The 22146-nt window shown below is 46.2% G+C and overlaps 1 protein-coding gene across 4 annotated transcripts in view; it reads right to left on the bottom strand.

Moving 5' to 3' along the window:
• Nucleotides 1–22146, bottom strand: part of LOC116946166 (RNA-binding motif, single-stranded-interacting protein 1-like) — a 311540-nt gene that overhangs the window by 268568 nt on the left and 20826 nt on the right. For 2 of the 4 annotated variants that reach the window (XM_032961097.2, XM_032961107.2), the window contains exon 2: nucleotides 1769–1837. The exons of the other annotated variants lie outside the window; for them this stretch is intronic. In XM_032961097.2, the coding sequence (XP_032816988.2) occupies nucleotides 1769–1837 (69 nt within the window). The remainder of the gene's footprint in view (nucleotides 1–1768; nucleotides 1838–22146) is intronic. 4 annotated transcript variants of the gene reach the window in all.

Below are 22146 nucleotides of genomic sequence, written 5' to 3'. Positions count from 1 at the left end.
ACAGGATCGGTGAAATATGGCAATGGCTTGGGAAGGTCTTCATACAGAAGTGAATTGATAATGGCTGATTGAGGATGAATATTATGCATCGATCTGTCAAGAACTTGAAGCAATACTATACGCATCTCGCAATTATACACACACACACGCACACACATATGCATGAGTGCCATGGTAAATGTGAACACAGTATAAATGTGGTAACTTCTTCAAGTGCATGTTCAAATCCTTGTCCAGGGTCAAGTCAGACCACGATAATACAACCACTCTGTGAGAGTTGAATATTTGTCATCAATTGTTTGGACTGGTCTCCACCAAGCCAGAGTCGACGACCGTCACCTTGCCACCCAATCTTTATTCATTAACCGCACAGCTGGAGTACATTTCTATTCGTGATGGCTGCAGTAAAAATATATATCGTTGTTGGTATGCACTTGTGCATACATATAATATCCTATTGACGCCATTGCAATGTAGATTGGATTTTTTTTGTTTACATTTCATTAGACGTTTGAAAAGCTTTACAGAAAATATGGTAACACACCATAGATCGTGCTTATTGCGGTGTCACAAACTGTTAAGTGGTTGGAATTTGACCATTCACGGCGAGTGTGCATTCCTGATCCCATTTGCATATGCTGCGATGCTTGAAGCTCACGGCAGTCATTCGAATGCAGCCACTCGCCGGCAGTTTGCTTTGAGGACACTGCGCACTGCGCGGAGAATTTGTGTTGGGCAACTGAGGCAATCCCCATCTCCTTTGGGAGTTCTTCGCATCTGACACTGCCACTGTGCGCTGCTCGCTAGCAATGAGTGAGTAGGTGTGGACGACGCCCACCTTGTGCACTGGACTTGGCACCGAGGGATCCGTACCAGGGTAGTTATGTTGGTCGGGCATAACTACAGTCCCATCAATCTACCCCGCCCCCACCGTCCCGCACTCGGGCGCAATGCCCATTAGCCGAAGCTTGTGCTCCATCTTGCAGCGCTGAAATACGTCGACACTCGATGATTGGCCACACTCAGCGCGCGTGAATCAATTCCCAGCGGAGCACACGCACGCACGCAACGGCACAGACTGCGTAATGAACGAGCACATCAAGGCACGTCCCATTTAGTTCCATAACGCTCCGCTCTGACCCAATAACATCTCCGCGCCATAATGAGTGGTTGCAACGTGGCCGTACATCTGTACTCATATCGCGCAACTGAGATTGATGCATTTTATTCCGAGAGGCGCTTATTTCTGCAACGACGCCGTTGCCACGCAAGGAATTGTAGCCCGACGCGAATCGCGAGAGTCTAATCCCACGAATTTTACCGCGAGCCCTCTGGGTGCACGAAATGTTTTCCAGATCAATGTGAATTTACTGCACAAATTAAAAATGTGAGAGCCAAGCTGTGCACACGCTACCGGAGCTCGGCATACAGCCGGCGATAATGCCTCAATCGGCAATTTTGTGCAGGCTTTGATTTTCTCAAAAAGGGGGAAGGAAAAAACAGCCAGCCAGCACCTCATGCGTTACATTAACAGCACGACAGCCAGTTTTGCTGAATGGTTTTAGTGTACACACTACCAACCAGAGCCATAACTGTGATATCCGCCTTTGTGAGCCGTTCTCTCGCACAGCGGATTGCGCAGCTTGATTTAAAGATCTGAATGGATACTTCGTCTGCATTGACTTCAACGGCACAGGTGAGGTAAAATTGGGGAAATTGACAACATCAAAACATGAGAATGTTGCTGCTCGGTGGAGTGTGCGCCTACCTGCCAGTGTGTCTGGAACTCCCGTCTGCCGTGTGAGGGCTCACTGGAATGCCTCATTCCCGCCGAGTACTGTCAGGTGGTGAAGTGGAGATACACAGAGACAAAGAATCAAATACTTTGCAACGAAACTAGAGTTTACACTGGCAGAACTTGCCGGGGCGGTTTTAAAACCACCATAAAAAAAACTACCAAAGTAACCCGAAGTACACGTGAGTACTACTTTGTAGGAAGTTAACAGTGGTAATTTCTGCGGCTATTCTGATTCTCTGCCATGAGAATTTGGAACTTCCACCACACACAACGGGGCACTAAATGGAGCTTAGTGCCCCCTGTAATGCCAAGTTCGAGCAAAGACTTCTGGCATGCTCGACATGAAGGTAGGCGCATATAAATAGGTCAAAACAACCTTGTCGCTTTCACTATTAAGGGTAAGTTAACATTTCGAGAAAATGGCCATTCTACAACACAGAAAGAGCAAACCGTTCAACTATTTTGACTTATTGTCTGAGAAAGCGTTTTACAAATTGGAGAGAGTTCGTCCAATATGCACCAATTTTTTCCAACTTTCCCAGATAAATGAACCGTTCATAATTCAACTCTCTTTCCGAACTTACGCCTGTTCTCGCACACCACATGGAATCGGTCAATTATACTTGTTTTCTAAATATGGATCTCTGCTCTATTAATATTTCACATGTGAAGAAAACCTTCCTGTTGATTAATCCCCGTGAGTACATTATCAGGCACTAATCACCACAACCCCAAGGACTGGTTATTGATAATCTTCCAATCTTTGCAAGAACTGCACACCGAGCAAAATCACGAGAAACTGATGACGACACCGCTGCAAAACGTGCACTCGCCGAATGTCGCCTTTCTATCTCGCTTATGTAGAATGAGCTTCCTGCGGATATACGCAACGAGCGAGCGGTCCACCACACTCTTCAGGAAGCAGGAGAGCCCCCCCCCCCCCTTCCCCGTAGCCCCCCCTCCTCCTCCCTTAACTTCCCCTCCCCATGTAAACGTACAAGCTCCCGCTTGGGTGCCCCACCTGGGTGAGGACAGCGAGCCCAATTTCTCCCCTCCTCTACACGAAGGAGCAGCGAGTTTTGGACTTGCATCCGTGGAGTTTCTGTGGCCCCTGCCAACATCGCGGTTTTCTGGGTCTGTACCGGGCTCATTTTAAATAAAAAAAATCAAATTAAATATGTAAGAGAGCGCTCGAGTGACACTTGGGTTTTGCCCCACGCCTCTGACTTGCGTTTGCGACTCGCTTCAAGACTTGTGTGTGCATTATAAGTCAGACGTATCGTCACATCATTCGTGTGGCTCCTTTCATGGTCGTGCTGTGACACAGAGAGGTCCACATCTCCTTGGAGTCAGCCGAGCATCTTCGGCAAGCTCGCCGAACGCAGACATATAAGTGTCACCGGAATGCCGTCATTAGCAACTGGGCAGTCGTCCCAAGTATGTGCGACCCCCTGGTGACCCAGCTGTTCAATCGGCTGTTTGATCAGCAAGCAGCCATCGTTGCAGACCGACTCTGTCCGATCTCAGCACCCGCGTCTGCCAGGAAACGACACCGCGTCCACCAATGGACGCCCGCGGTAATGCGCACTTCAAATCAATGGAAGAGTGGCGCACTCGTGGACGCACGTTTGGGTCTCTTTGAAAGCAGCGTGGGTGAGAACAGCGGCGGTGCCACGTTAATGAGAGGCCACCTGTAACAGCTCCGCGGCAAATGCACGACTATTGGCTTCTGCAGGAATGAGACACTTCAGTGCATCGATTAACGGCAAAGGAGGGGTTGGCAATGTGCCTAGCACACCGCTTAGCCAGGGACTGCGCGATGCCGGTGTTTAATACGTGCTCCACAGAAACCCACTTGGCAGCACAAGGTCTGTCCGAACTTCAGTACTTTTTGCGCACACAAAATAAAAAAAAACAAGGGTCCACTCAGCCCATGGCGACCTACAACTATGTTCTACGCGGTATTTTAATGTTTCCTTTTCATGTTCACACGTTATATTATTTGTTTGCGCATTGTGATGTTTAATCAAGATCAGAAACGACACCCCCCCCCCCCCCCTGAATGATGAATGTGCAGGTACTGTAATTATGGTGCTTGACAAATTAACACTTCGACTGGGGATCAACGTAGTCCACCATCGCTCCAGGGTCAGCATTCGTCCAAAAAAATCACAAACTTTAATAATAGGGTTTTTCCCCTTTTTTCTGGCAACAAAACTGAAACCTTTTTAACAAGGATTCATGTCTGCATTAACCACAATACCTGCAGTCAAAATGCAAACAAAAAACATACTATAATAATATATATGCATTGTCCTTGAAACTGATTGGTCCACACCAAGGGACGGCTTTCTTTTGAGCCTCGACCCAATTGGTGCTCGACTAGATGACGCCTTTTGGCGCCTTTTGGCGCCAATTGGTGCTCGACTAGATGACGCCAAAAGGCGCCAAAAGGCGTCATCTGGTCGAGCGCCAATTGGGTCGAGGCTCAAAAGAAAGCCGTCCCTTGGTGTGGATCAATCAGTTTCAAGGACAATGCACATATTATCATAGTATGTTTTTTGTTTGCATTTTGACTGCAGGTATTGTGGTTAATGCAGACATGAATCCTTTTTAATAAGGTTTCAGTTTTGTTGCCAGAAAAAAGGTGGAAAAACCCTACTATTAAATTTTGGTACTGGCAAAGGAGGTCTAATGATGTAAATCACAAACTTTATTTATAACCATACGAAAGCCCATTTGGACAAATACTCTTTTGCAAAGCAGACCTAGGGCTTACCATCCAATAGGACATCAACAGTGGTCATCCTATGGAGAATCTGACGACCACTATGGGAATGTGGTAAAATTCCCACCATTGACCACCAATGGAGATGAGTACCACCCCATTGCTTTTGTGAGCAGGTGAGCAATTGACTTCAAAGTTTCTTATGCAATGCAGAGTTGATAACCATCAATTAACCATTAAAATATGCAAAGCACTACGGAGGCAATTCCTGCGCTTCCCGTTAAGGAGTCTCACGTTGGCGTACGAGGTCAGTCACAAAGAGTCAAAGGGTCAGTCGCGAGTGAGGGCACAGGCGATACACACAGTGCTAACGCTAACGATGCTGCGTGAATCACACGTCATTTTAAACACATCCGAGTGGCGTAAATCCTGCAAACGTGTGTTCATGGGTTAAGGCTCTCAAGGTTGAAAACACCCTCTCCCTCATGGGTTTTTTGTTGTTGTTGTTGTTGGGGAACATGATGCCGACTGTTCTCGACTCAAGGCATTCACCCTCCTGCCAGCGACACGTGGCATTACGTCAACACTCCCTGTGGCGTCGCGGCCATATTTAAACTCGGCTCTTTCGATCCGACATCCCATTTGGCAGGGGGTGACACTTTGGTGGTGCGGACACGCGCCATCGCGTACACGTGCACCCGCAGACTGCCAAGGTGGCGGGATGAAGTCAGCTCGGGCGAGCGGAAAATCCGCCCTGGGCTTTTGCAAGTGAAACTGCCAAAGTGCCGTAACTTCTGCTAACAAAGACAAATGTGCCCGGTATAGCCTTAGCATGATGTTGGGGCAAGTTCTGTCAAAGAAGCAACCTACGATGTTCGGCGCTGCACAGAAGGGGGTTGGGTGTTGTCAGTTCCACGCCTGCACCGCCTTTATCTCCCCAGTGCTGATGGCTTACACACCACACCAGGTTCTAATTTACGGCTGAGTCGGCCTCGGGGGTGGCCCAGAACCGGTTCAGATATTTATTACTGACGTTAGCCGTGAACAGGAATCAAACTCGAGTTGACAGGTTCATAGAGATCTTCACTCAAAACTGCTCTAGAGGAGTTGTACACCCCTAGCTGCCACTGCTATTCAGTGGCCTAAAATATGGCTCTAGATTTTGGTGTTATAATTTATTTATGTAGTTTATTGTAAAAAATTCGGTCACAGTCCCTATGATCACTGTTACATTGCATTTATGGCTTTTATTTTGGTGATTTCGAAAACGTTTTTTTTTGGCCATGTTATTGTTTATTGTAGTACGGAGTTAGACTGATGGCCTTAATCTTAGTTGTCTTGTGGTTGTTGTTGTTATTTGACTTGCATCCCACTGGGATTTTTGCACACAGCGTTGGTGTACGGTGCTATTTCAGGAATATTTTGATGTTTTCTTCCTGGATTTTCTGTTTGCACAGTCACATAGTCACTTTAAGATGTTTTCTTGTTCATGTTTTTGTTTGTTGCGGTTGCACCCGATTCAAGAGCCGAATGGCTCACAGGGCTATACCAAATAAATGAACTATGAACTATAGTGCAGTGTGCTCACCAATACACTCCCGGTGACGAATACAAAAGGAAATATCTGTGGTGTATGTAGCCATGGACACGCTATTCGGGAAAGTGCTGTGGACGAGCACCTACCAATGACATAAAAGACACGTGCATTTAGCACTCAGAAAAAAAACGCGAGCCATTACATTTGTTTTCGTAGACATGTCACATGCATGTGGCTGCATGCAGGATCGCTGGTAAACTACGCGAAAGCCTCTGTGACTGCAGCAACACCTGTTAAGTTAACCACGTGAGAATAAGTGTAACGAGTAAACTACCGTGTCATACAACAACACACACACACGTGTTAATACTGCTGTGCTATGAAATGAAAACGCGCCACCAAATCAAACACCAACTGGTATGCACACACAAAGAACCACTGGCGGAGCCAGTGGGGGGGGGGGGGGTGGCACTGATCCGATCAAAATCCCTAATTTCGATCGGATCCCTAGTTTCGATCGGATCATTGGGGTGTATTAGTAATAAATCGACAAAAGCAAGGGACAGCCGATAAAGGCAACGCTACTGTAATTATGGATAAAGATTCATACAACAACAAAATCCAGAATCTGCTCAACGATGGAAGTTACTCAAAAATTAAAAATGACCCTACCAATAGCCTAGCGATGAAAACCAACAAGATCATCACAAGTTCGACCTCCCTAATCGACCCAACTAAACGTCCCTCCCTAAAACCTTCTGCTGCAAGACCCCTTAGATTCTATGGTCTTCCCAAGATTCATAAAGAAGGCAACCCACTACGACCCATCGTATCCACGATCAACTCCCCTACCTATAGACTGGCCCGTTTTGTCAGATACCTTGCTGCATTTCACTGGCAAGACCGCCTCAGCAGTACTTAACTCAGCCCAATTGGTCTCTATGGTCAAAGACGTTGTACTGTCCCCTGACGATATCCTTGTCAGCTTCGATGTGGTCTCTTTATTCACCAAGGTCCCGGTGCCTGATACCATTGAAATAATTGAAAATTTGGTCCAACATGGACTAGACCCCGATACACCTGCACTGGTTAGGCACTGCCTCAACAATACCTACTTTACTTGGAATGGCTCCTTCTACAAACAAAATGAGGGTACCCCCATGGGATCCCCCTTGTCACCAGTGATAGCCAATATTTTCATGGAGAAATTTGAATCAGACGCCATCCAGACTTCCACCCTCAGACCTTCCCTATGGAAGAGATATGTGGATGACACTTTCGTAATTTGGCCACATGGCCTCCCAGCTCTGACCCTTTTCCTACACCACATCAATTCCAGACATCCCGCCATCAAATTCACCATGGAGGTGGAGAAAGATGGCAAGCTACCATTCTTGGATGTTCTGTTTGAGAGGAGACCTGATGGCTCATTGGGGCATTCTGTCTACAGGAAACCCACCCACACGGATTCCTACTTGAAGCCTGATTCCCACCACCACCCAGCCCAGAAGAATTATCTCATCAAAACTTTATACCATAGGGCTCATTGCATTTCGGACCAACACCACCTGACCAGTGAATTAAAACATGTACACCTTGCCCTCAAAAGGAATGGATACTCTGACCGTACCATCCGCCAAGCTGTTTCTCCCTCCATACAGAAACAACCACTTGATACTCCGGTCAAAACCATCACACTACCATATATAGCAGGCGTTACTAAAAGGATTTCCAAAATTCTAAACAAACACAAGATCCAGGTCCGGTTCAATACAGTACACAAAATTCGTGATCTGATCCGATCCGTGAAGGATGTCATTCCTGACTTACAGTACCCCGGGGTTTACAAATTGAGTTGTACCTGCGGTGATTGCTATATCGGTGAGACAAAGCGACATGTCTCTGACCGAATTCGCGAGCACAAATCAGATTTGAAACACGGTAAAACGAATTCTTCTGCCGTAGCTGATCATTGTTACAACGCTGTGGGTGATCACGATATAATTTTCTCCGATACCAAGGTTCTTTGCAAACCCACGGGTTTTTATCAAAGATTTGTTGCACGAGGCAATTCAGATCTACAAGCACAGACACAATTTCAACCGAGAAGATGGTTTCAAATTAAGCAACCATTGGAAAGATGTTCTAAATCGAACCAAACATTAAACTAATTTTCAATGGTACAGTATATTTTTCAAGTAGTGGTACCCCAAACTTTCGCAGCTCTTAAATTCCCTTTTCACACCATCAATAGGGAAACTCCCCCCCCCCCCCCCCCCGCGCCAACCGGCATGTGCACTTGCATGTACACCACTTCTATGCTAAGTCGGGCAATCAAATGCTAATTTTTTTATGCTAATTCCTTTGTCAAGGCAACTTGTTTCCTCGCACACAGCTTAAAGGTCGCGGTCTGAGCGTGGCTGTGTTCCACTCCAGCGCTGTCCTCGAGACAGCCTGGTCCCTTCACCTGATGAAGGCTGCTTGTGTTGTGGCCGAAACGTCGTGATTTTTTTGTTGTTTTATTTTTTTACCTACGTGACTTTACCGAATAGAACCAAAGAGTAAAGTCCTTACTTACTAACAACTCCTCTGTCATTTTCATTGCTGGAGGGGTTGCCCCCCCCTACCTGAAAATCCTGGCTCCGCCATTGCAATGAACAGGAACAAATTTACAAGTTTTACCTAAATAATGCGGCGGTTAGCACAGTTGCACGTAGCGTACACGCGGATGTTTTTCCTTTGTGAAACGATGCTTGTTGTACACCATAATTACATTTGGCTGCAAGTCAAGATAATTCATGCAAATGGAGCAGCTGTTGTGGATCTACAGGGAATCCACATCGCACAGGAGTCCCAATGTGATGTGGTTCTCTGTCAACCTACCCTCCTCCCCCTACACGCACGCTAACCCCCAAATTGCGTACGCATTTAAATAGCAATGCATCATCCAGGCCGATCCCAACCCTGAGAAAAAAAAAACTTGCCTACTCATTCAGGGAACCGGGCGCATGTGAGCGAATGTCACTGTAAGCATGTAAGTGATGGTCAGTGGAATTCCCCTGGTCTATGAGGGTGAGACTTAAAACCTTGCTTGAAAACAAATCCAGAAAATTACAAAATTGTTTCACTGCTCAACAGCAACAATCATTTTACGCAAAAACAGCGGGGATTAAATCGCTCCCCCTAAAATAAGAATCCACACACTTTGCGCCACATGCGTCATAATAAACACCGGCATTCGCATTTTATTTTTAATGACAGAAAATAAAATTTCCCATTTCAATGGGCATTTGCATCATGTCCCGTGCAGCAGTATATAATAATAATATTGCGTTGGCTTAGAGAAGAGCTTAGCGGAGTCTCGCCGCAGTTCATATCACCACCCCCCCCCTGCCGCGAGCCATTGCAGCCGCCCCTCAGCAGCCCCACAGATTAACGGCGACTTCTGCAGCCCAAAAAATCCACGGGTTAATCCCTTAAGACCGCGACGCAGCAGGGTTCACAGAACCTATTTGTTCTCGCCTTTGCATTCCTGTATTTGTGCAATCCCTATTTCGATACCTTCACATGTGTTTATTGCTTAATTGCACACTTCACATGGCATTCCGCGTGTAATTGCTCACCCACCCCCCCACCCCCCCACCCCCCCCATGCTACCACGCTAATTTACAACTTGTGGTTGTAAACAGTACCACACAATTGTTCATATCTAGTTAATTAATGTGAATTTGTAAGGAGCCAGCGGACCTTTGCATTATATAGCTACAGCAACAAGAATGCTCGTTTCTCTGCAGTGTCCCTCTTGGTTAAACAAGTGCACAGTGGAGATCCTAACAACCTCCGACATCATCGCAATAAAGTGGATCCTTTGTGAATGCTTGAAGGTCATGTTAAATGACATTCTTGCGGCTTTGCTACCATGTAGGACAACGTAAAACACCAACTCCCATGCAAACACTCATACCACCGGGGGGGGGGGGGGGGGGGAAATAGGCGCAATTGTGTTGCATCAAAAATCCCAGTTGGAGGTAGACTCAGACCATAACCCCTCCAAGGTGGATAAAGTGAGTAAGTAGCTCTTTGTGAGAAGTCAGTAATGGTCCTCACTATCGCAATGCAGAATCTGTTGAACTTGTATAGTGAGGGAAAAAAAGTATTTGATCCCCTGCTGATTTTGTACGTTTGCCCGTTGACAAAGATATGATCAGTCTATAATTGTAATGTTAGGTTTATTTGAACAGTGAGAGACAGAATAACAACAAAATCCAGAAAAACGCATGTCAAAAATTTTATAAATTGATTTGCATTTTAATGAGGGAAATAAGCATTTGACCCCCTCTCAATCAGAAAGATTTCTGGCTCCCAGGTGTCTTTTATACAGGTAACGAGCTGAGATTAGGAGCACACTCTTAAAGGGAGTGCTCCTAATCTCAGCTTGTTACCTGTATAAAAGACACCTGTCCACAGAAGCAATCAATCACATTCCAAACTCTCCACCATGGCCAAGACCAAAGAGCTATCCAAGGATGTCAGGGACAAGATTGTAGACCGACACAAGGCTGGAATGGGCTACAAGACCATTGCCAAGCAGCTTGGTGAGAAGGTGAGAACAGTTGGTGCGATTATTCGCAAATGGAAGAAACACAAAAGAACTGTCAATCTCCCTCGGCCTGGTGCTCCATGCAAGATCTCACCTCGTGGAGTTGCAATGGTCATGAGAACGGTGAGGAATCAGCCCAGAACAACACGGGAGGATCTTGTCAATGATCTCAAGGCAGCTGGGACCAGAAAACAATTGGTAACACACTATGACGTGAAGGACTGAAATCCTGCAGCGCCCACAAGGTCCCCCTACTCAAGAAAGCACATATACATGCCCGTCTGAAGTTTGCCAGTGAACATCTGAATGATTCAGAGGACAACTGGGTGAAAGTGTTGTGGTCAGATGAGACCAAAATGGAGCCATTTGGCATCAACTCAACTCGCCGTGTTTGGAGGAGGAGGAATGCTGCCTATGACCCCAAGAGCACCATCCCCACCGTCAAACATGGAGGTGGAAACATGCTTTGGGGGTGTTTTTCTGCTAAGGGGACAGGACAACTTCACCGCATCAAAGGGACGATGGACGGGGCCATGTACCGTCAAATCTTGGGTGAGAACCTCCTTCCCTCAACCAGGGCATTGAAAATGGGTCGTGGATGGGTATTCCAGCATGACAATGACTCAAAACACACGGCCAAGGCAACAAAGGAGTGGCTCAAGAAGAAGCACATTAAGGTCCTGGATTGGCCTAGCCAGTCTCCAGACCTTAATCCCATAGAAAATCTGTAGAGGGAGCTGAAGGTTAGAGTTGCCAAACGTCAGCCTCGAAACCTTAATGACTTGGAGAAGATCTGCAAAGAGGAGTGGGACAAAATCCCTCCTGAGATGTGTGCAAACCTGGTGGCCAACTACAAGAAACGTCTGACCTCTGTGATTGCCAACAAGGGTTTTGCCACCAAGTACTAAGTCATATTTTTGCAGAGGGGTCAAATACCTATTTGCCTCATTAAAATGCAAATACATTTATAACCTTTTTGACATGAGTTTTTCTGGATTTTTTTTGTTGCTATTCTGTCTCTCACTGTTCAAATAAACCTACCATTAAAATTATAGACTGATCATTTCTTTGTCAGTGGGCAAACGTACACAATCGGCAGGGGATCAAATACTTTTTTTCCCTCACTGTATGTGCCTACCCACTTGGCTCAATGAAGCGGTCCGGGTCGGGAAAAAAAAAAAAACTGATATTTCAGCACCCGGCACCAACGATGGCAGTGGCGACGAGTTGTGTGTCACTCTCCGGTCGAGCAGTGACCCGCAAAATATTCAGGCAGCAAAAAATAAGTTTCGTGGGCAGAGATCGAACAAGTAATGCCTACAAAACGTACATTAACAATGCAAGAAGGGGATCACGGGATACACCGACCTTATCACTACTATTAATATGCAGGGGGAATAAATGTGCTAAACAATTCAATGAATACATAAATAGTAGCTGGCGCTTCCCTGCGGCAGTTACCTACCATGACCACGCGTCGAGCATAAATATGGTTTCTGGACGTAATTAGCATCTAAGCTTAAGTGCTGGCAGCACACTGGTTTAAACAGGTGCTCAGAGAGCACAGGGGAACAGTGGCGAGAACAGTTCGCATCGTGCTGCTGGGCATTTTGTAATTAACGGTCAAGCACCGAGCCCCATTCCAACATTGCAACGAAAGACCAAAGCCACCGGCATCTCAAAGAGCGCTTCTACGGCAGGCAGAGCGATCTATCGTGGATCGTTAGGATTCCCCGCACCAGGTGCGGCCAGCGACGGTGATTAAACATTCCTTTATGCAACCACACTCTTCAATTACCTATATTGGCCACAGCTGGAGAAGGGAATTTGAAATTCCCGTGATAGATCACTCTGCTTGCGGCAAATGGAGTCGGAGGCTCCCTGGTCATGCACGCGAGTCGTCGATGGACTGATGGGTCATCTCAAATAACACTCCGGCGATGCAGGCCAGACAGCCGAGCACATTTGCGCTCGCTTTTCCATTCCGTTTTGTCCCCGTCTCGACGCAAACGGAAATAAGACACGATTGGCTCGTTGTTTTGAGCAGCTATTGAGTTACCGGCGACTTAACTGGCTTTTTCATCCCCAAACTAGATTCCGCGGAGTGCCGGGCAAAGATAAAGATCCACGAGCGTGTAATTAACCTTTACGATGAATCTACTTGAGTTTCAGCGGCCAATTATTGCAGAGTGCGTAACTAAATAAGTGCTCATAAAAAATATATTTAAATCGAAGCAGCGTCTCTTAATAATCAACATTTCCCCAAGTTAGATCAATCTTCCACGGCAGCCACTGTCCTTCCATCCCAAAAGACAAGAGTAAAAGCCAGACCTCACTCTGCTAGGTTTTGTCACGGAATAAACCACGATTAATGAAATATATTCAAAGCATTTCCAACCTCAAATGAGAGTCACGACGCAATCATCTCTGTTTATCTGCCCACATAACAAGTGGTGAAATGTTTTCACATTCGAAGTGCGGTGACCATCAATGGGCCAGAGCAGACGATGGTAACTCTACGGGTGGTGGCAAATATGCTGTGATATCAGTTTCGTTATACAGGTAGTCCCCGACTTACGATGGAGATGCGTTACGACGACCCCCATCGTAAGTCGAAAATATCGTAAGTCGGACCGTCGTAAGTCGGGGACTACCTACATGTGTAGTGACATCGCGTGATGTCACTGTGTAATGCCGGCCCATCGAGAGGCACGGCGTGCGGTGTGTTGACATCGCGGGCACCACGTGGATGTGGGTGCAGTACCGGCCTTAGAGGGGCTCGGTGAGCACTGACTGACAGCGCTGGGTGGCACCACGCTCGGCGTGCAGTGCCGACCCCTACAGGATAGGGTGTGGGAGTGCCGGCCATGGAAATGTGGTTACTAAGGGCCATGGCACTCTGGTTGACCCCGAAGGACACGTGACCGGTAAAGTCTACATAGGGTCCCCAGGTGGGGGCTAGGAGTGGTCACGTGTCAGGGTCGAGAACTTGATAGAGGATTCTGGAAGGTGGTCGTGGCTAAGGGCGGGGCCAGCCACGCCACAGAGGATATAAGCCGGGTCCCCCAGAGGGACCGGCTGCTGTTGTTCATCCTGAATAAATCTCCGTTCTTCGTTCTACGTCCTGCAAGAGTCATCGACATGTGGGCCGGGACCCAGGCTAGGGTCCGGTCCGTAGTAGCTATCTCCAGTGTAATTAGAGTAGCTAGCCTGGTGGTCCACCACCATAGGTTGTTCATGTGTTAAGGGGTTTTAATATTGTGTTGCCTCCTCACTACATATTGATAAAAAAGAGTGGATTGTGTAATCACATGCTTATTCAACAAGGTTACTGCATAATTCAATATTATTGGTGATTTAATAAATAATTTGGTACAACTCAAGTTTATCCATCTCTGGTGGTTCCAACAACTATAATATTTTCTCTCGGCCCATGGACTTTAGAGGGAATAAACTGTGAACACAACAACTCTGCATTCAGCCTCAGCGATCCATGTGTGAAGAGAATGTTGGGCAAAATCAAGAAAATGGTCTGCACAACCTCCAAAGCACCTCATATGACATTCGAAGCCTAATGTAGCAAATAGAGCAGTTATAAAGAAATGCCATATATGTTTTTCGATACAGGCTCATTGCAAAAATAAAGTGCTCTGATTTTTGTTGTTGTTAGTCGTTCATTAAAATAAAAACGATAACGATTATACTTGCGTCAGTCTGGCGATCCATTGCAATGTCAGACGGTGCCCAATGGTTTGAAACTCCAAAGGTCTGCGTCGCATCATTGTGCAAGGCAATGGCTTTAAGTATAGCCCCATCCACGGAGAATAATTCACAATGCTGGGAAGCCAAGTATCGCCGTGTCCGGTGTAATGCTCGCGTGTGAGATGATGCGGTCCTCATGTAGAATGCTCTCTGGCACCGCAAGGTCATCATTAGGCAATTTCATTTAGTTAAAACTGAGGGTGACATATGGAGAGGCTGGTCCCCACCATAGGAATGTAGGATTTCCACCACTTGATGAGCAGGGGCGGAGCCAGGATTTTCAGCCCGGGGTGACATTCAACAAATTTTAATTTCAAGAATGATTAGAGAGTCAGGCTGTTGAACTAGACGCCATCGGTTGGCGACACACTCTGACAATGCAGTTGCACGGAGTCCGCCAGACCGAGTGTCGTACACTTTATACGCAGAATGTTTCAGATTTTCGATTTTTTATTTTTTTTCGGGGGTGACAATGGTCTACCCTGTCACCCCCCTGGCTCCGCCCCTGTTGATGAGGCTCACCAAAGGATGTGAGAGCCGCCTGATGAGTGACAACTAACACATGTACAGAGTCAAGCAGTGACCATGAAATATGCTCACTCTGGGAACAAGGATGCATACATTACATGTTTTATAAATGTTTGAAATCTTATGTAATTTTGCGTGTGGAATAATGTTTTTTTTAAGCTTACGTGTGTTATATGTAATATTTACATGTGAACTATGCAGCCAACAGTGGCTGCTACATTTACTGCAATGTAAAAAGAAAAAAAAGTATTCTTGAATCGAACCGCAAGCCTACAATAATCACATGAACGCATCATATTGCCGGCTTGAGTATACAGTTACACCTCTAAAGCCCATTACCAACAAATCGGAAAATTCAAGAATCTCCAGTGTGCGGCTGTGGTTCCCAAAATAGGACCACGAACCGTATAACGACTCATTGCCCGATTCAAAAAATACCAAGGAGGCATCATCACGGCGATACGCTCTGCTACTCCTGACGCAATCATTTGGCTTAACCAGTGCAATTAAAAGTTATAGCTGTTGCTCTACATCAACATCAACCGTGCAAAGGAGAGGCCCAACAAATTCAACGTCAATGACCGGCACGAATTAAAAGCGATCCGTGGGACAAGACAATTCCACAAAAGAACGCTCATCCCCACAAACAGCGTAATCATTTGACCCTAACGAACCGATATCTCGTGCGCCGCAGTAATTAGCGCGCGTGCTGTTCGAGCATTGCCCCCGCTTCCTGGATCTTCTCATTAGCAGTGGGAACATTTATTCCGCGTTGAAACGCTCACACTGTACTTGTCGTGGCACCCTTCCAGTCTGGTTTCCACGGTTGCCACACAATTCCCACCGCCACTGTAAATTCAGCCGTCAGATAAATTTCAGGCTGGATTTCACGCACCTGGACCGCTCTGGGCTGCAATGCGCCATCAATCGGGGCGGAAAGGCACCGGGGGCAAACGACGACGCCCTGGTGACATCACACATGCAGGGTACCGAGAATGCCTTTCGGGAGTTCTTCCAAATCCAAACCTTTGCCTTCATGCCGAAAAATTCACAAAACGAATCTGTGACACCGTTTAATACGGGGGTTTTCTGACGTAGATAATTCATGGCCAGGGGTTGGAAAATTCCAGCCTTCCCGCATCGGCAATTGCAATTTGCAAGAGCACTGCCTGCGTATGCAGTGAGGAGTTTAGCCTCTGCTGCGTCATCGGCACGATCATGAATTCAGAATTCACGACTGGCTTGCACAAACCAAGGTGTATGTTATGGCTTTGCAATCATAGCGTTACGCAAAGCAGAACACTGCACCTATGCGGATGTGTGATATAGTGTTTGTGGTTTTAGTCACCGCTGATGCTTTGCTAAATGCTTGCGCTGCAGCATGCCAGACATACACCCTGACACCATCAAAGTATACTAAAACAAGAACACATAATCTGCACGATAATTTTGCGATGTATCTCTATTTACAAAGCTGTCCCTATTCGTGGTGGCTTGTAGTACAAATTGTCAGACGACTTTATATTTGAAGCAATCTATCGTTACAACCTATATATATTTTTTAATTTGAAATGTATCTGCACAATCAAAGTCTTCCGCCTGCTTGTTTGTTTCGCGTATACGTTTGGAGAGTGACTTAAAACCACAAATGATGACGTGCCGATGTGTCATCGCTAGTTAATTTGGGTGAAAATAAGTGGAGGAAGAGAGCACAGTTGAGGAAGGAGCAAAGGGAATTCTGCCATGGTTAGCTGAGCTCTAGAAGACAGCCACGACACCCCCTCCTGGTGCTCCCAGAAGACCATGCTGTTCCTCCTTGTCATACTTCACATGAGCTGTAAATAACGCAGCAGCGCAACAGATAAAGGATTCATAACGCACTAATAGCACTGATTTGATCTACTTCCATTTCTTTCCGTAACGTCCACATGGCGCACGACATGTGCCGTATATGACACACGTTATATTTGTACAGCATAAAATAACATGGCACTTTGCTGCATCGTCATACTCTTTACTAAATTTGGCTTACGCGTAAATAAACAAGAGGATGCGTTATCACCATGTGTGTCCTTGAGAACACGACCCTCCTCTTCCTTCCTTCCACCCTCCCCCTCTACCCCCGGCGGCACGACCTGGGGATTGGGGCGGGAGGGGGCACCTGACAGCCGGCAAAGAAGCGTTTCGATTCTTGTGAAATAAATGAGCCATCTCGAGCACGGGATGGGTCAACAAAGCAGCCTCCTGATGAGAAGCATATGCTTGCGTGTGTGCGCACATGCGCAAAAAAAAAACACGCAGCTTATATTATCCAAACATTACAAGCGATGCAATTAAATAACTACATTTTTCACACATTTCAACAAGGAAATGCCAGGGATTAACCCAACCCGAACACTGACCCTCTGTCTTGACAACGGCTGTGTCGTTTTTGAATGTTCAGTAGGGTCTGTCACAGCAATAATGCATTAATAAATTAAGCAAAGACAGTCGTACTATGTGGATGTACAGCCCTTAGAGTCACTTCACTGCTGTATAAGGGCCCGTGCAGTGTAGGTCGTAGGGTTATGTGACTTTACTTCACCACACTGGTCAGTGCAGGACAGTAAATGCTGAGTACAGTAAACACATTCAGCAGGATGGCGTAGTGGAAGGGCACGATCCTGAATTCAATCCCCATTTAATGGGTCAACTCGGCCCTGCATGCTTCCAAATTTACACTTTGTGGGAAGGCAATAATGGCTAGCTTATGAAAGACTAGCCCCTGACACAGAACCGTAGAATGTATCCCACTAACTCAGGATTTTCAATTGAGATGAGCGGTGTCCAATGTTGATTTCAGTATGGGGATGCACTTTTACAATTCTGAATTTTGATATCAATAAGCGAAATTTGTACTTAATAGATTTTTGTCATTTATTTGAACGTGTACACGTGATGGGCATGTACATTGGACGAACAATATAAATCATAGACGACCGATAAAGCACACACTAAATAACTGACATGTGTATTACAGTACTGTAATTAAAAAAACATTCATTTGTAATGTAGAAAATGAAGCATAGGCGAGAAAAAGCATCCACATATCTTTAAGTGTTAAATAAAACTCAGGAGACTGCAATGCCAGTTGAATGCAAGTACTAGACCAAAAGGTCACACCACTATCATCATTAACACTTCCTTATAACAGAAACCATACATAATAGGATAAATATTTCAGCCAATGAATGGAACGTTAGACTATGATACATCTTTGGTACTGATGGAAATGTAGAGGTTTTTAAGCATGTGTTTAACAATGCTATGTTGACGGTGTTGTTTTCAACACATTTCCCAGAATTCACTGTCCATTATCATCATTCCAATGTGATCAGCACTGACTTAAAAAATGCCACACATCGTCCGAGAATGTGATATCAAGAATTGCTGTTGTCAAAAAAAACGGCCAAGGCATTGCATTAAAATACAGCAGAGGTTCTTAAATACACTCAATGATGAACTCAAGCTATAACTTGTTGCGTTTAATGTTACATTCAATGGGTAGTATAAATTATTCACATTGTTTTGGCTGAAAATGACCACGGACATGGTTTTTATTCGTCCAAGCATTTCTGTGATGAGCAGCCCTTTTCTCTGTAGATACATCACTTTCCCGTCTGTTTTTAGCTCCTCCCTCGAGACCTCACCCTTGCATGACCGAGCGGGCGCCAAGGTCAGCAGGCAGAAAAGGCCCGTTTGTCTCACACGCTGGCTTAATCCAAGCGTGGCTTAACTGGGAGGCTTCCCTGCATTCTACGAGCCACGGCGTTCTTCTCACAACACCCACACACTTTTCCACTTAAAATACGCGTGATTGTTCATTTCCTCTCTGGCCCAGAAACCAATGCATATCTCTGCATGCTTTCATTCAACTTAAAGAACTGCGTTGGCGGCGGCGGCGGTAGTGTTTGACCACGGATAAACAATATATATCCCTCCCACCGTAAACACAATTAACGCGACCCGAAAGCAGGAAAACAAAATGAGATAATATTTCCACCAATTGGCTTTCCATTCTGCTCTAAAATAAATGGTGATTATCACAAATGTTTTCCTGACTTATATTATTTTTGTACCATGGTAAATCGGCGTCAATGACAAGGATGATGAGGTGATTTCGGTTGGTGCATGTCTACAAAAACTGCCGATTCTAAGGGGTGGGCAGCTATTGAGAGGCAAAGAAATGAGTGATGCTCAAATGCCGGTTTTTAGGTCCGGACTCCACTGCATATTAAATGTAATTCATTGTAAATATTCTTTGGCTCTTTCGGTAAAGTCACGTAGAAAGGTTATTTTTTTTACCTTCCTAAGTGATTTTACCGAAACACCCAGAGAATATGAATTTCTGCAGTCACGAAAGCTTCAAGTCAAGATTTCATTGATTGTACATCGACTATTACAATTTACCTTTCGCAATAGAACAATCAGTACAATCAGTACAATCAGTACAATCAGTACAATCAAATGGACCCAAGTTATGCAGGCCAGAAATTTGACACCCAATCCAGCACACACTGTGAAAGTCCTTGGTGCTGCGACCGGATCTTGTGACCCATGGTGTCCGTGGATAGAACTTACCCAGGGGGACCTCGGGACACTGCCTTAAGAGGCTCCACCCTGCAAAATGTTTATAGACTGCATTGATTTTGAAGGTCCATTTGTTGATGGCATAAACATTATTTAATGTATGTCCTAAAACAACTGTAGGTACCCCCACCTCTTCCAAGACGTCTAGCCAGCGTGAATATATAGGTCCAATACTTATCGAGATGGGGCTGTCTAGACCGCGTCTCTTGCGACGGCCCTTTCTACCAGCAGGGCTGCACCATATTACCTTGCATTTCACTGCAACAAACCAATTTTAATCTTGATTTGAAGCTTTCGTGACTGCAGGAATCCATACTCTTTGGTTATTTCGGCAAAGTCACGTAGGTAGAAAATAAACCGATTTTCCTGTTCAAATAAACGAATGTTTTCATTGTCTACGGGCGTGTACAGCACGCCACTGAACTCCCACAAAGACACCAAGGGCTGATGTGTCGCGCTCGGAGACATTCTTTCCAGCAGCCACACAAACGGGAACCTTTCCCCCCACCACCAAAACGCACGCTCGCCACCCACCATGACGCCATTCTCACCAAAGAAGGGAGCTGCCCCATCCCCGGCCGTAAAAAACGGAACCCCCTTACGCGCCCCCGCATTTCATTATCCCCGGACACGCCACGACAGATTTGCAACGCTATCACATGCGCTCGGCGTGCACAGAGCCAGCGCTGTGTGCCGTATCCTTTCTCTCTCTCTCTCTCGGTGCATTCCACAGCCGTGACTGCGAGCTCGGCTATTCCGGCTGAGCAAATGTAAAAATGGTATGCCAGCACCGGGCACAGAAGTGGTATTGTACAATGCAGCACGCTAAGCGTGCACATCAATTGCAATCTCAAAACATAGGGACAAAGCACATTCATGAAATATGCTGCTCTCAGAAATACAATACAGCGTATCACTAGACAGTCACTAAAACATCCGAGCACGCCTCATATTACACAGTATATGAAATCTTCATTATGGTAGTGTCCATTACAGTGGAAGTCTGGTGTTCAAAATAAATATATATATATAAATTGTAGCACTGAATTATTGGTATTATATTCCCGTGGACATGGAATTTGTAAGAGCCAATGACAACCTTCATAATGAAGGTTCCATGAAGACGCAAAGACGTCATATCCACGCCGATGTCCATTCTCATCCATGCAACGCTATTCACGGTTCGTCCAACTCCCATGAGCTTTTTCATGAATTGTTGCATGTGATTTTGTAATTACATGTTGTGTTTTCTTGTATCAACACTTCGACCATCCTGATTGTTTCCCAGAACTGAATGTCATGTTCTCTCGCAGCTATTCCCACCTGCCTAGTCCGTGTGTAGTGTTCTTAACGGAGGCACACACTTTTGACTTGGAGGCAACACGTTTATGACACAGCCCCAGCAGGGCTAACTACATAAACCTACACTCTAGATCCCAACAGGGTAACGACACCTTGGCTTAACGGGGTAACTACATAACCGGGTCAGTCAGCATCATGCTGGCTGACCCACGTTGCCGAGCGAAGACCGAAGATCGAAGAGACGTGCCACGCCCAGGGTTGATTCTAGAGAACAGCCGAGAGCGCTCTCGGGACTGCCCCTTCATGCTCCTGAGCGTGGCCTCGCTCCGCCCTCGGCCACGCCCCCTTATAGATCTTTCCAGAAGGATTTGGAGCCAGTATCACGTGTCCCTCAAGCCCCCTTTTGGGCCCCCTTTCTACCCCGTGCCGGTCACGTGCCCTCTCGGGTTCACCTAAACGGTCACGTCCTCACGTGCCCTCTCTCTGCCCGTCAACAAGACCATGCCCTTGAGGGCCCGCTTCCCTGCCGTCCCTACGCAGGTGCCAGCGAGAGGCACAAGACGCACGGTTACCGGGCTTGTGACCATAAATGGCACACACACCATATAGACTCTATGAATGTCTCTACACGTGTATTGTTCCCCTCACTTTGCCCACTTTCAAAAATAGCCATTTAAACATCGCTGCTTGTGACAAACTACAATCACGACACACCGCCTATAGTGGTTAACAAAGTTCACCGCCGTTGGCACCGTCTTCGTGATGCACAACGAGCGGCTGCCGCAGTGAGAGACACACTCCAAGTGTGTGTCTGTGTGGGGTTTTGTATATAATTTCGAGCGTGCACGAGCGTTGCTTTATGAGCGCGCTGATGCCCATACAAATTCGCCAGCGCAAGCCTCGGCAAGCACATTGCACCTGACGGCTGTCTGCCCATTGGTTTGAGAAAGTATGACTCAAATCAAAGTTAATTTCCCATGTAAGTCAATTTGCAGTTGCATGCCAGCAAGCGAACCTGGGCATCTTCACCTGCACATTGTTCTCTCCATGCACATTCTGGAGCCAGATGGTAACGGTTCCACGCAGTTTGGCTGCCGGTATGTCCGCTGCCAAGGCACTAACGACTGGCTTTCAACTTGAAATAAAATCCTAGCAGTTAGTTCCCATTTTCCCCATACGGTGTTTGAACTTCGAGTGCTCTCCCTCACAAATTGTAGCGGTAAAAAAAACCCCACTGCGAGTGTGAAATGCTCTGGACTGAT

Source organism: Petromyzon marinus, chromosome 2 (assembly GCF_048934315.1).
Source record: "Petromyzon marinus isolate PM22_M1 ecotype Great Lakes invasive population chromosome 2, UKy_Petmar_22M1.pri1.0, whole genome shotgun sequence".
Lineage (NCBI taxonomy): Eukaryota > Metazoa > Chordata > Hyperoartia > Petromyzontiformes > Petromyzontidae > Petromyzon > Petromyzon marinus.
This window is presented reverse-complemented; position numbering and strand designations above follow the sequence as displayed.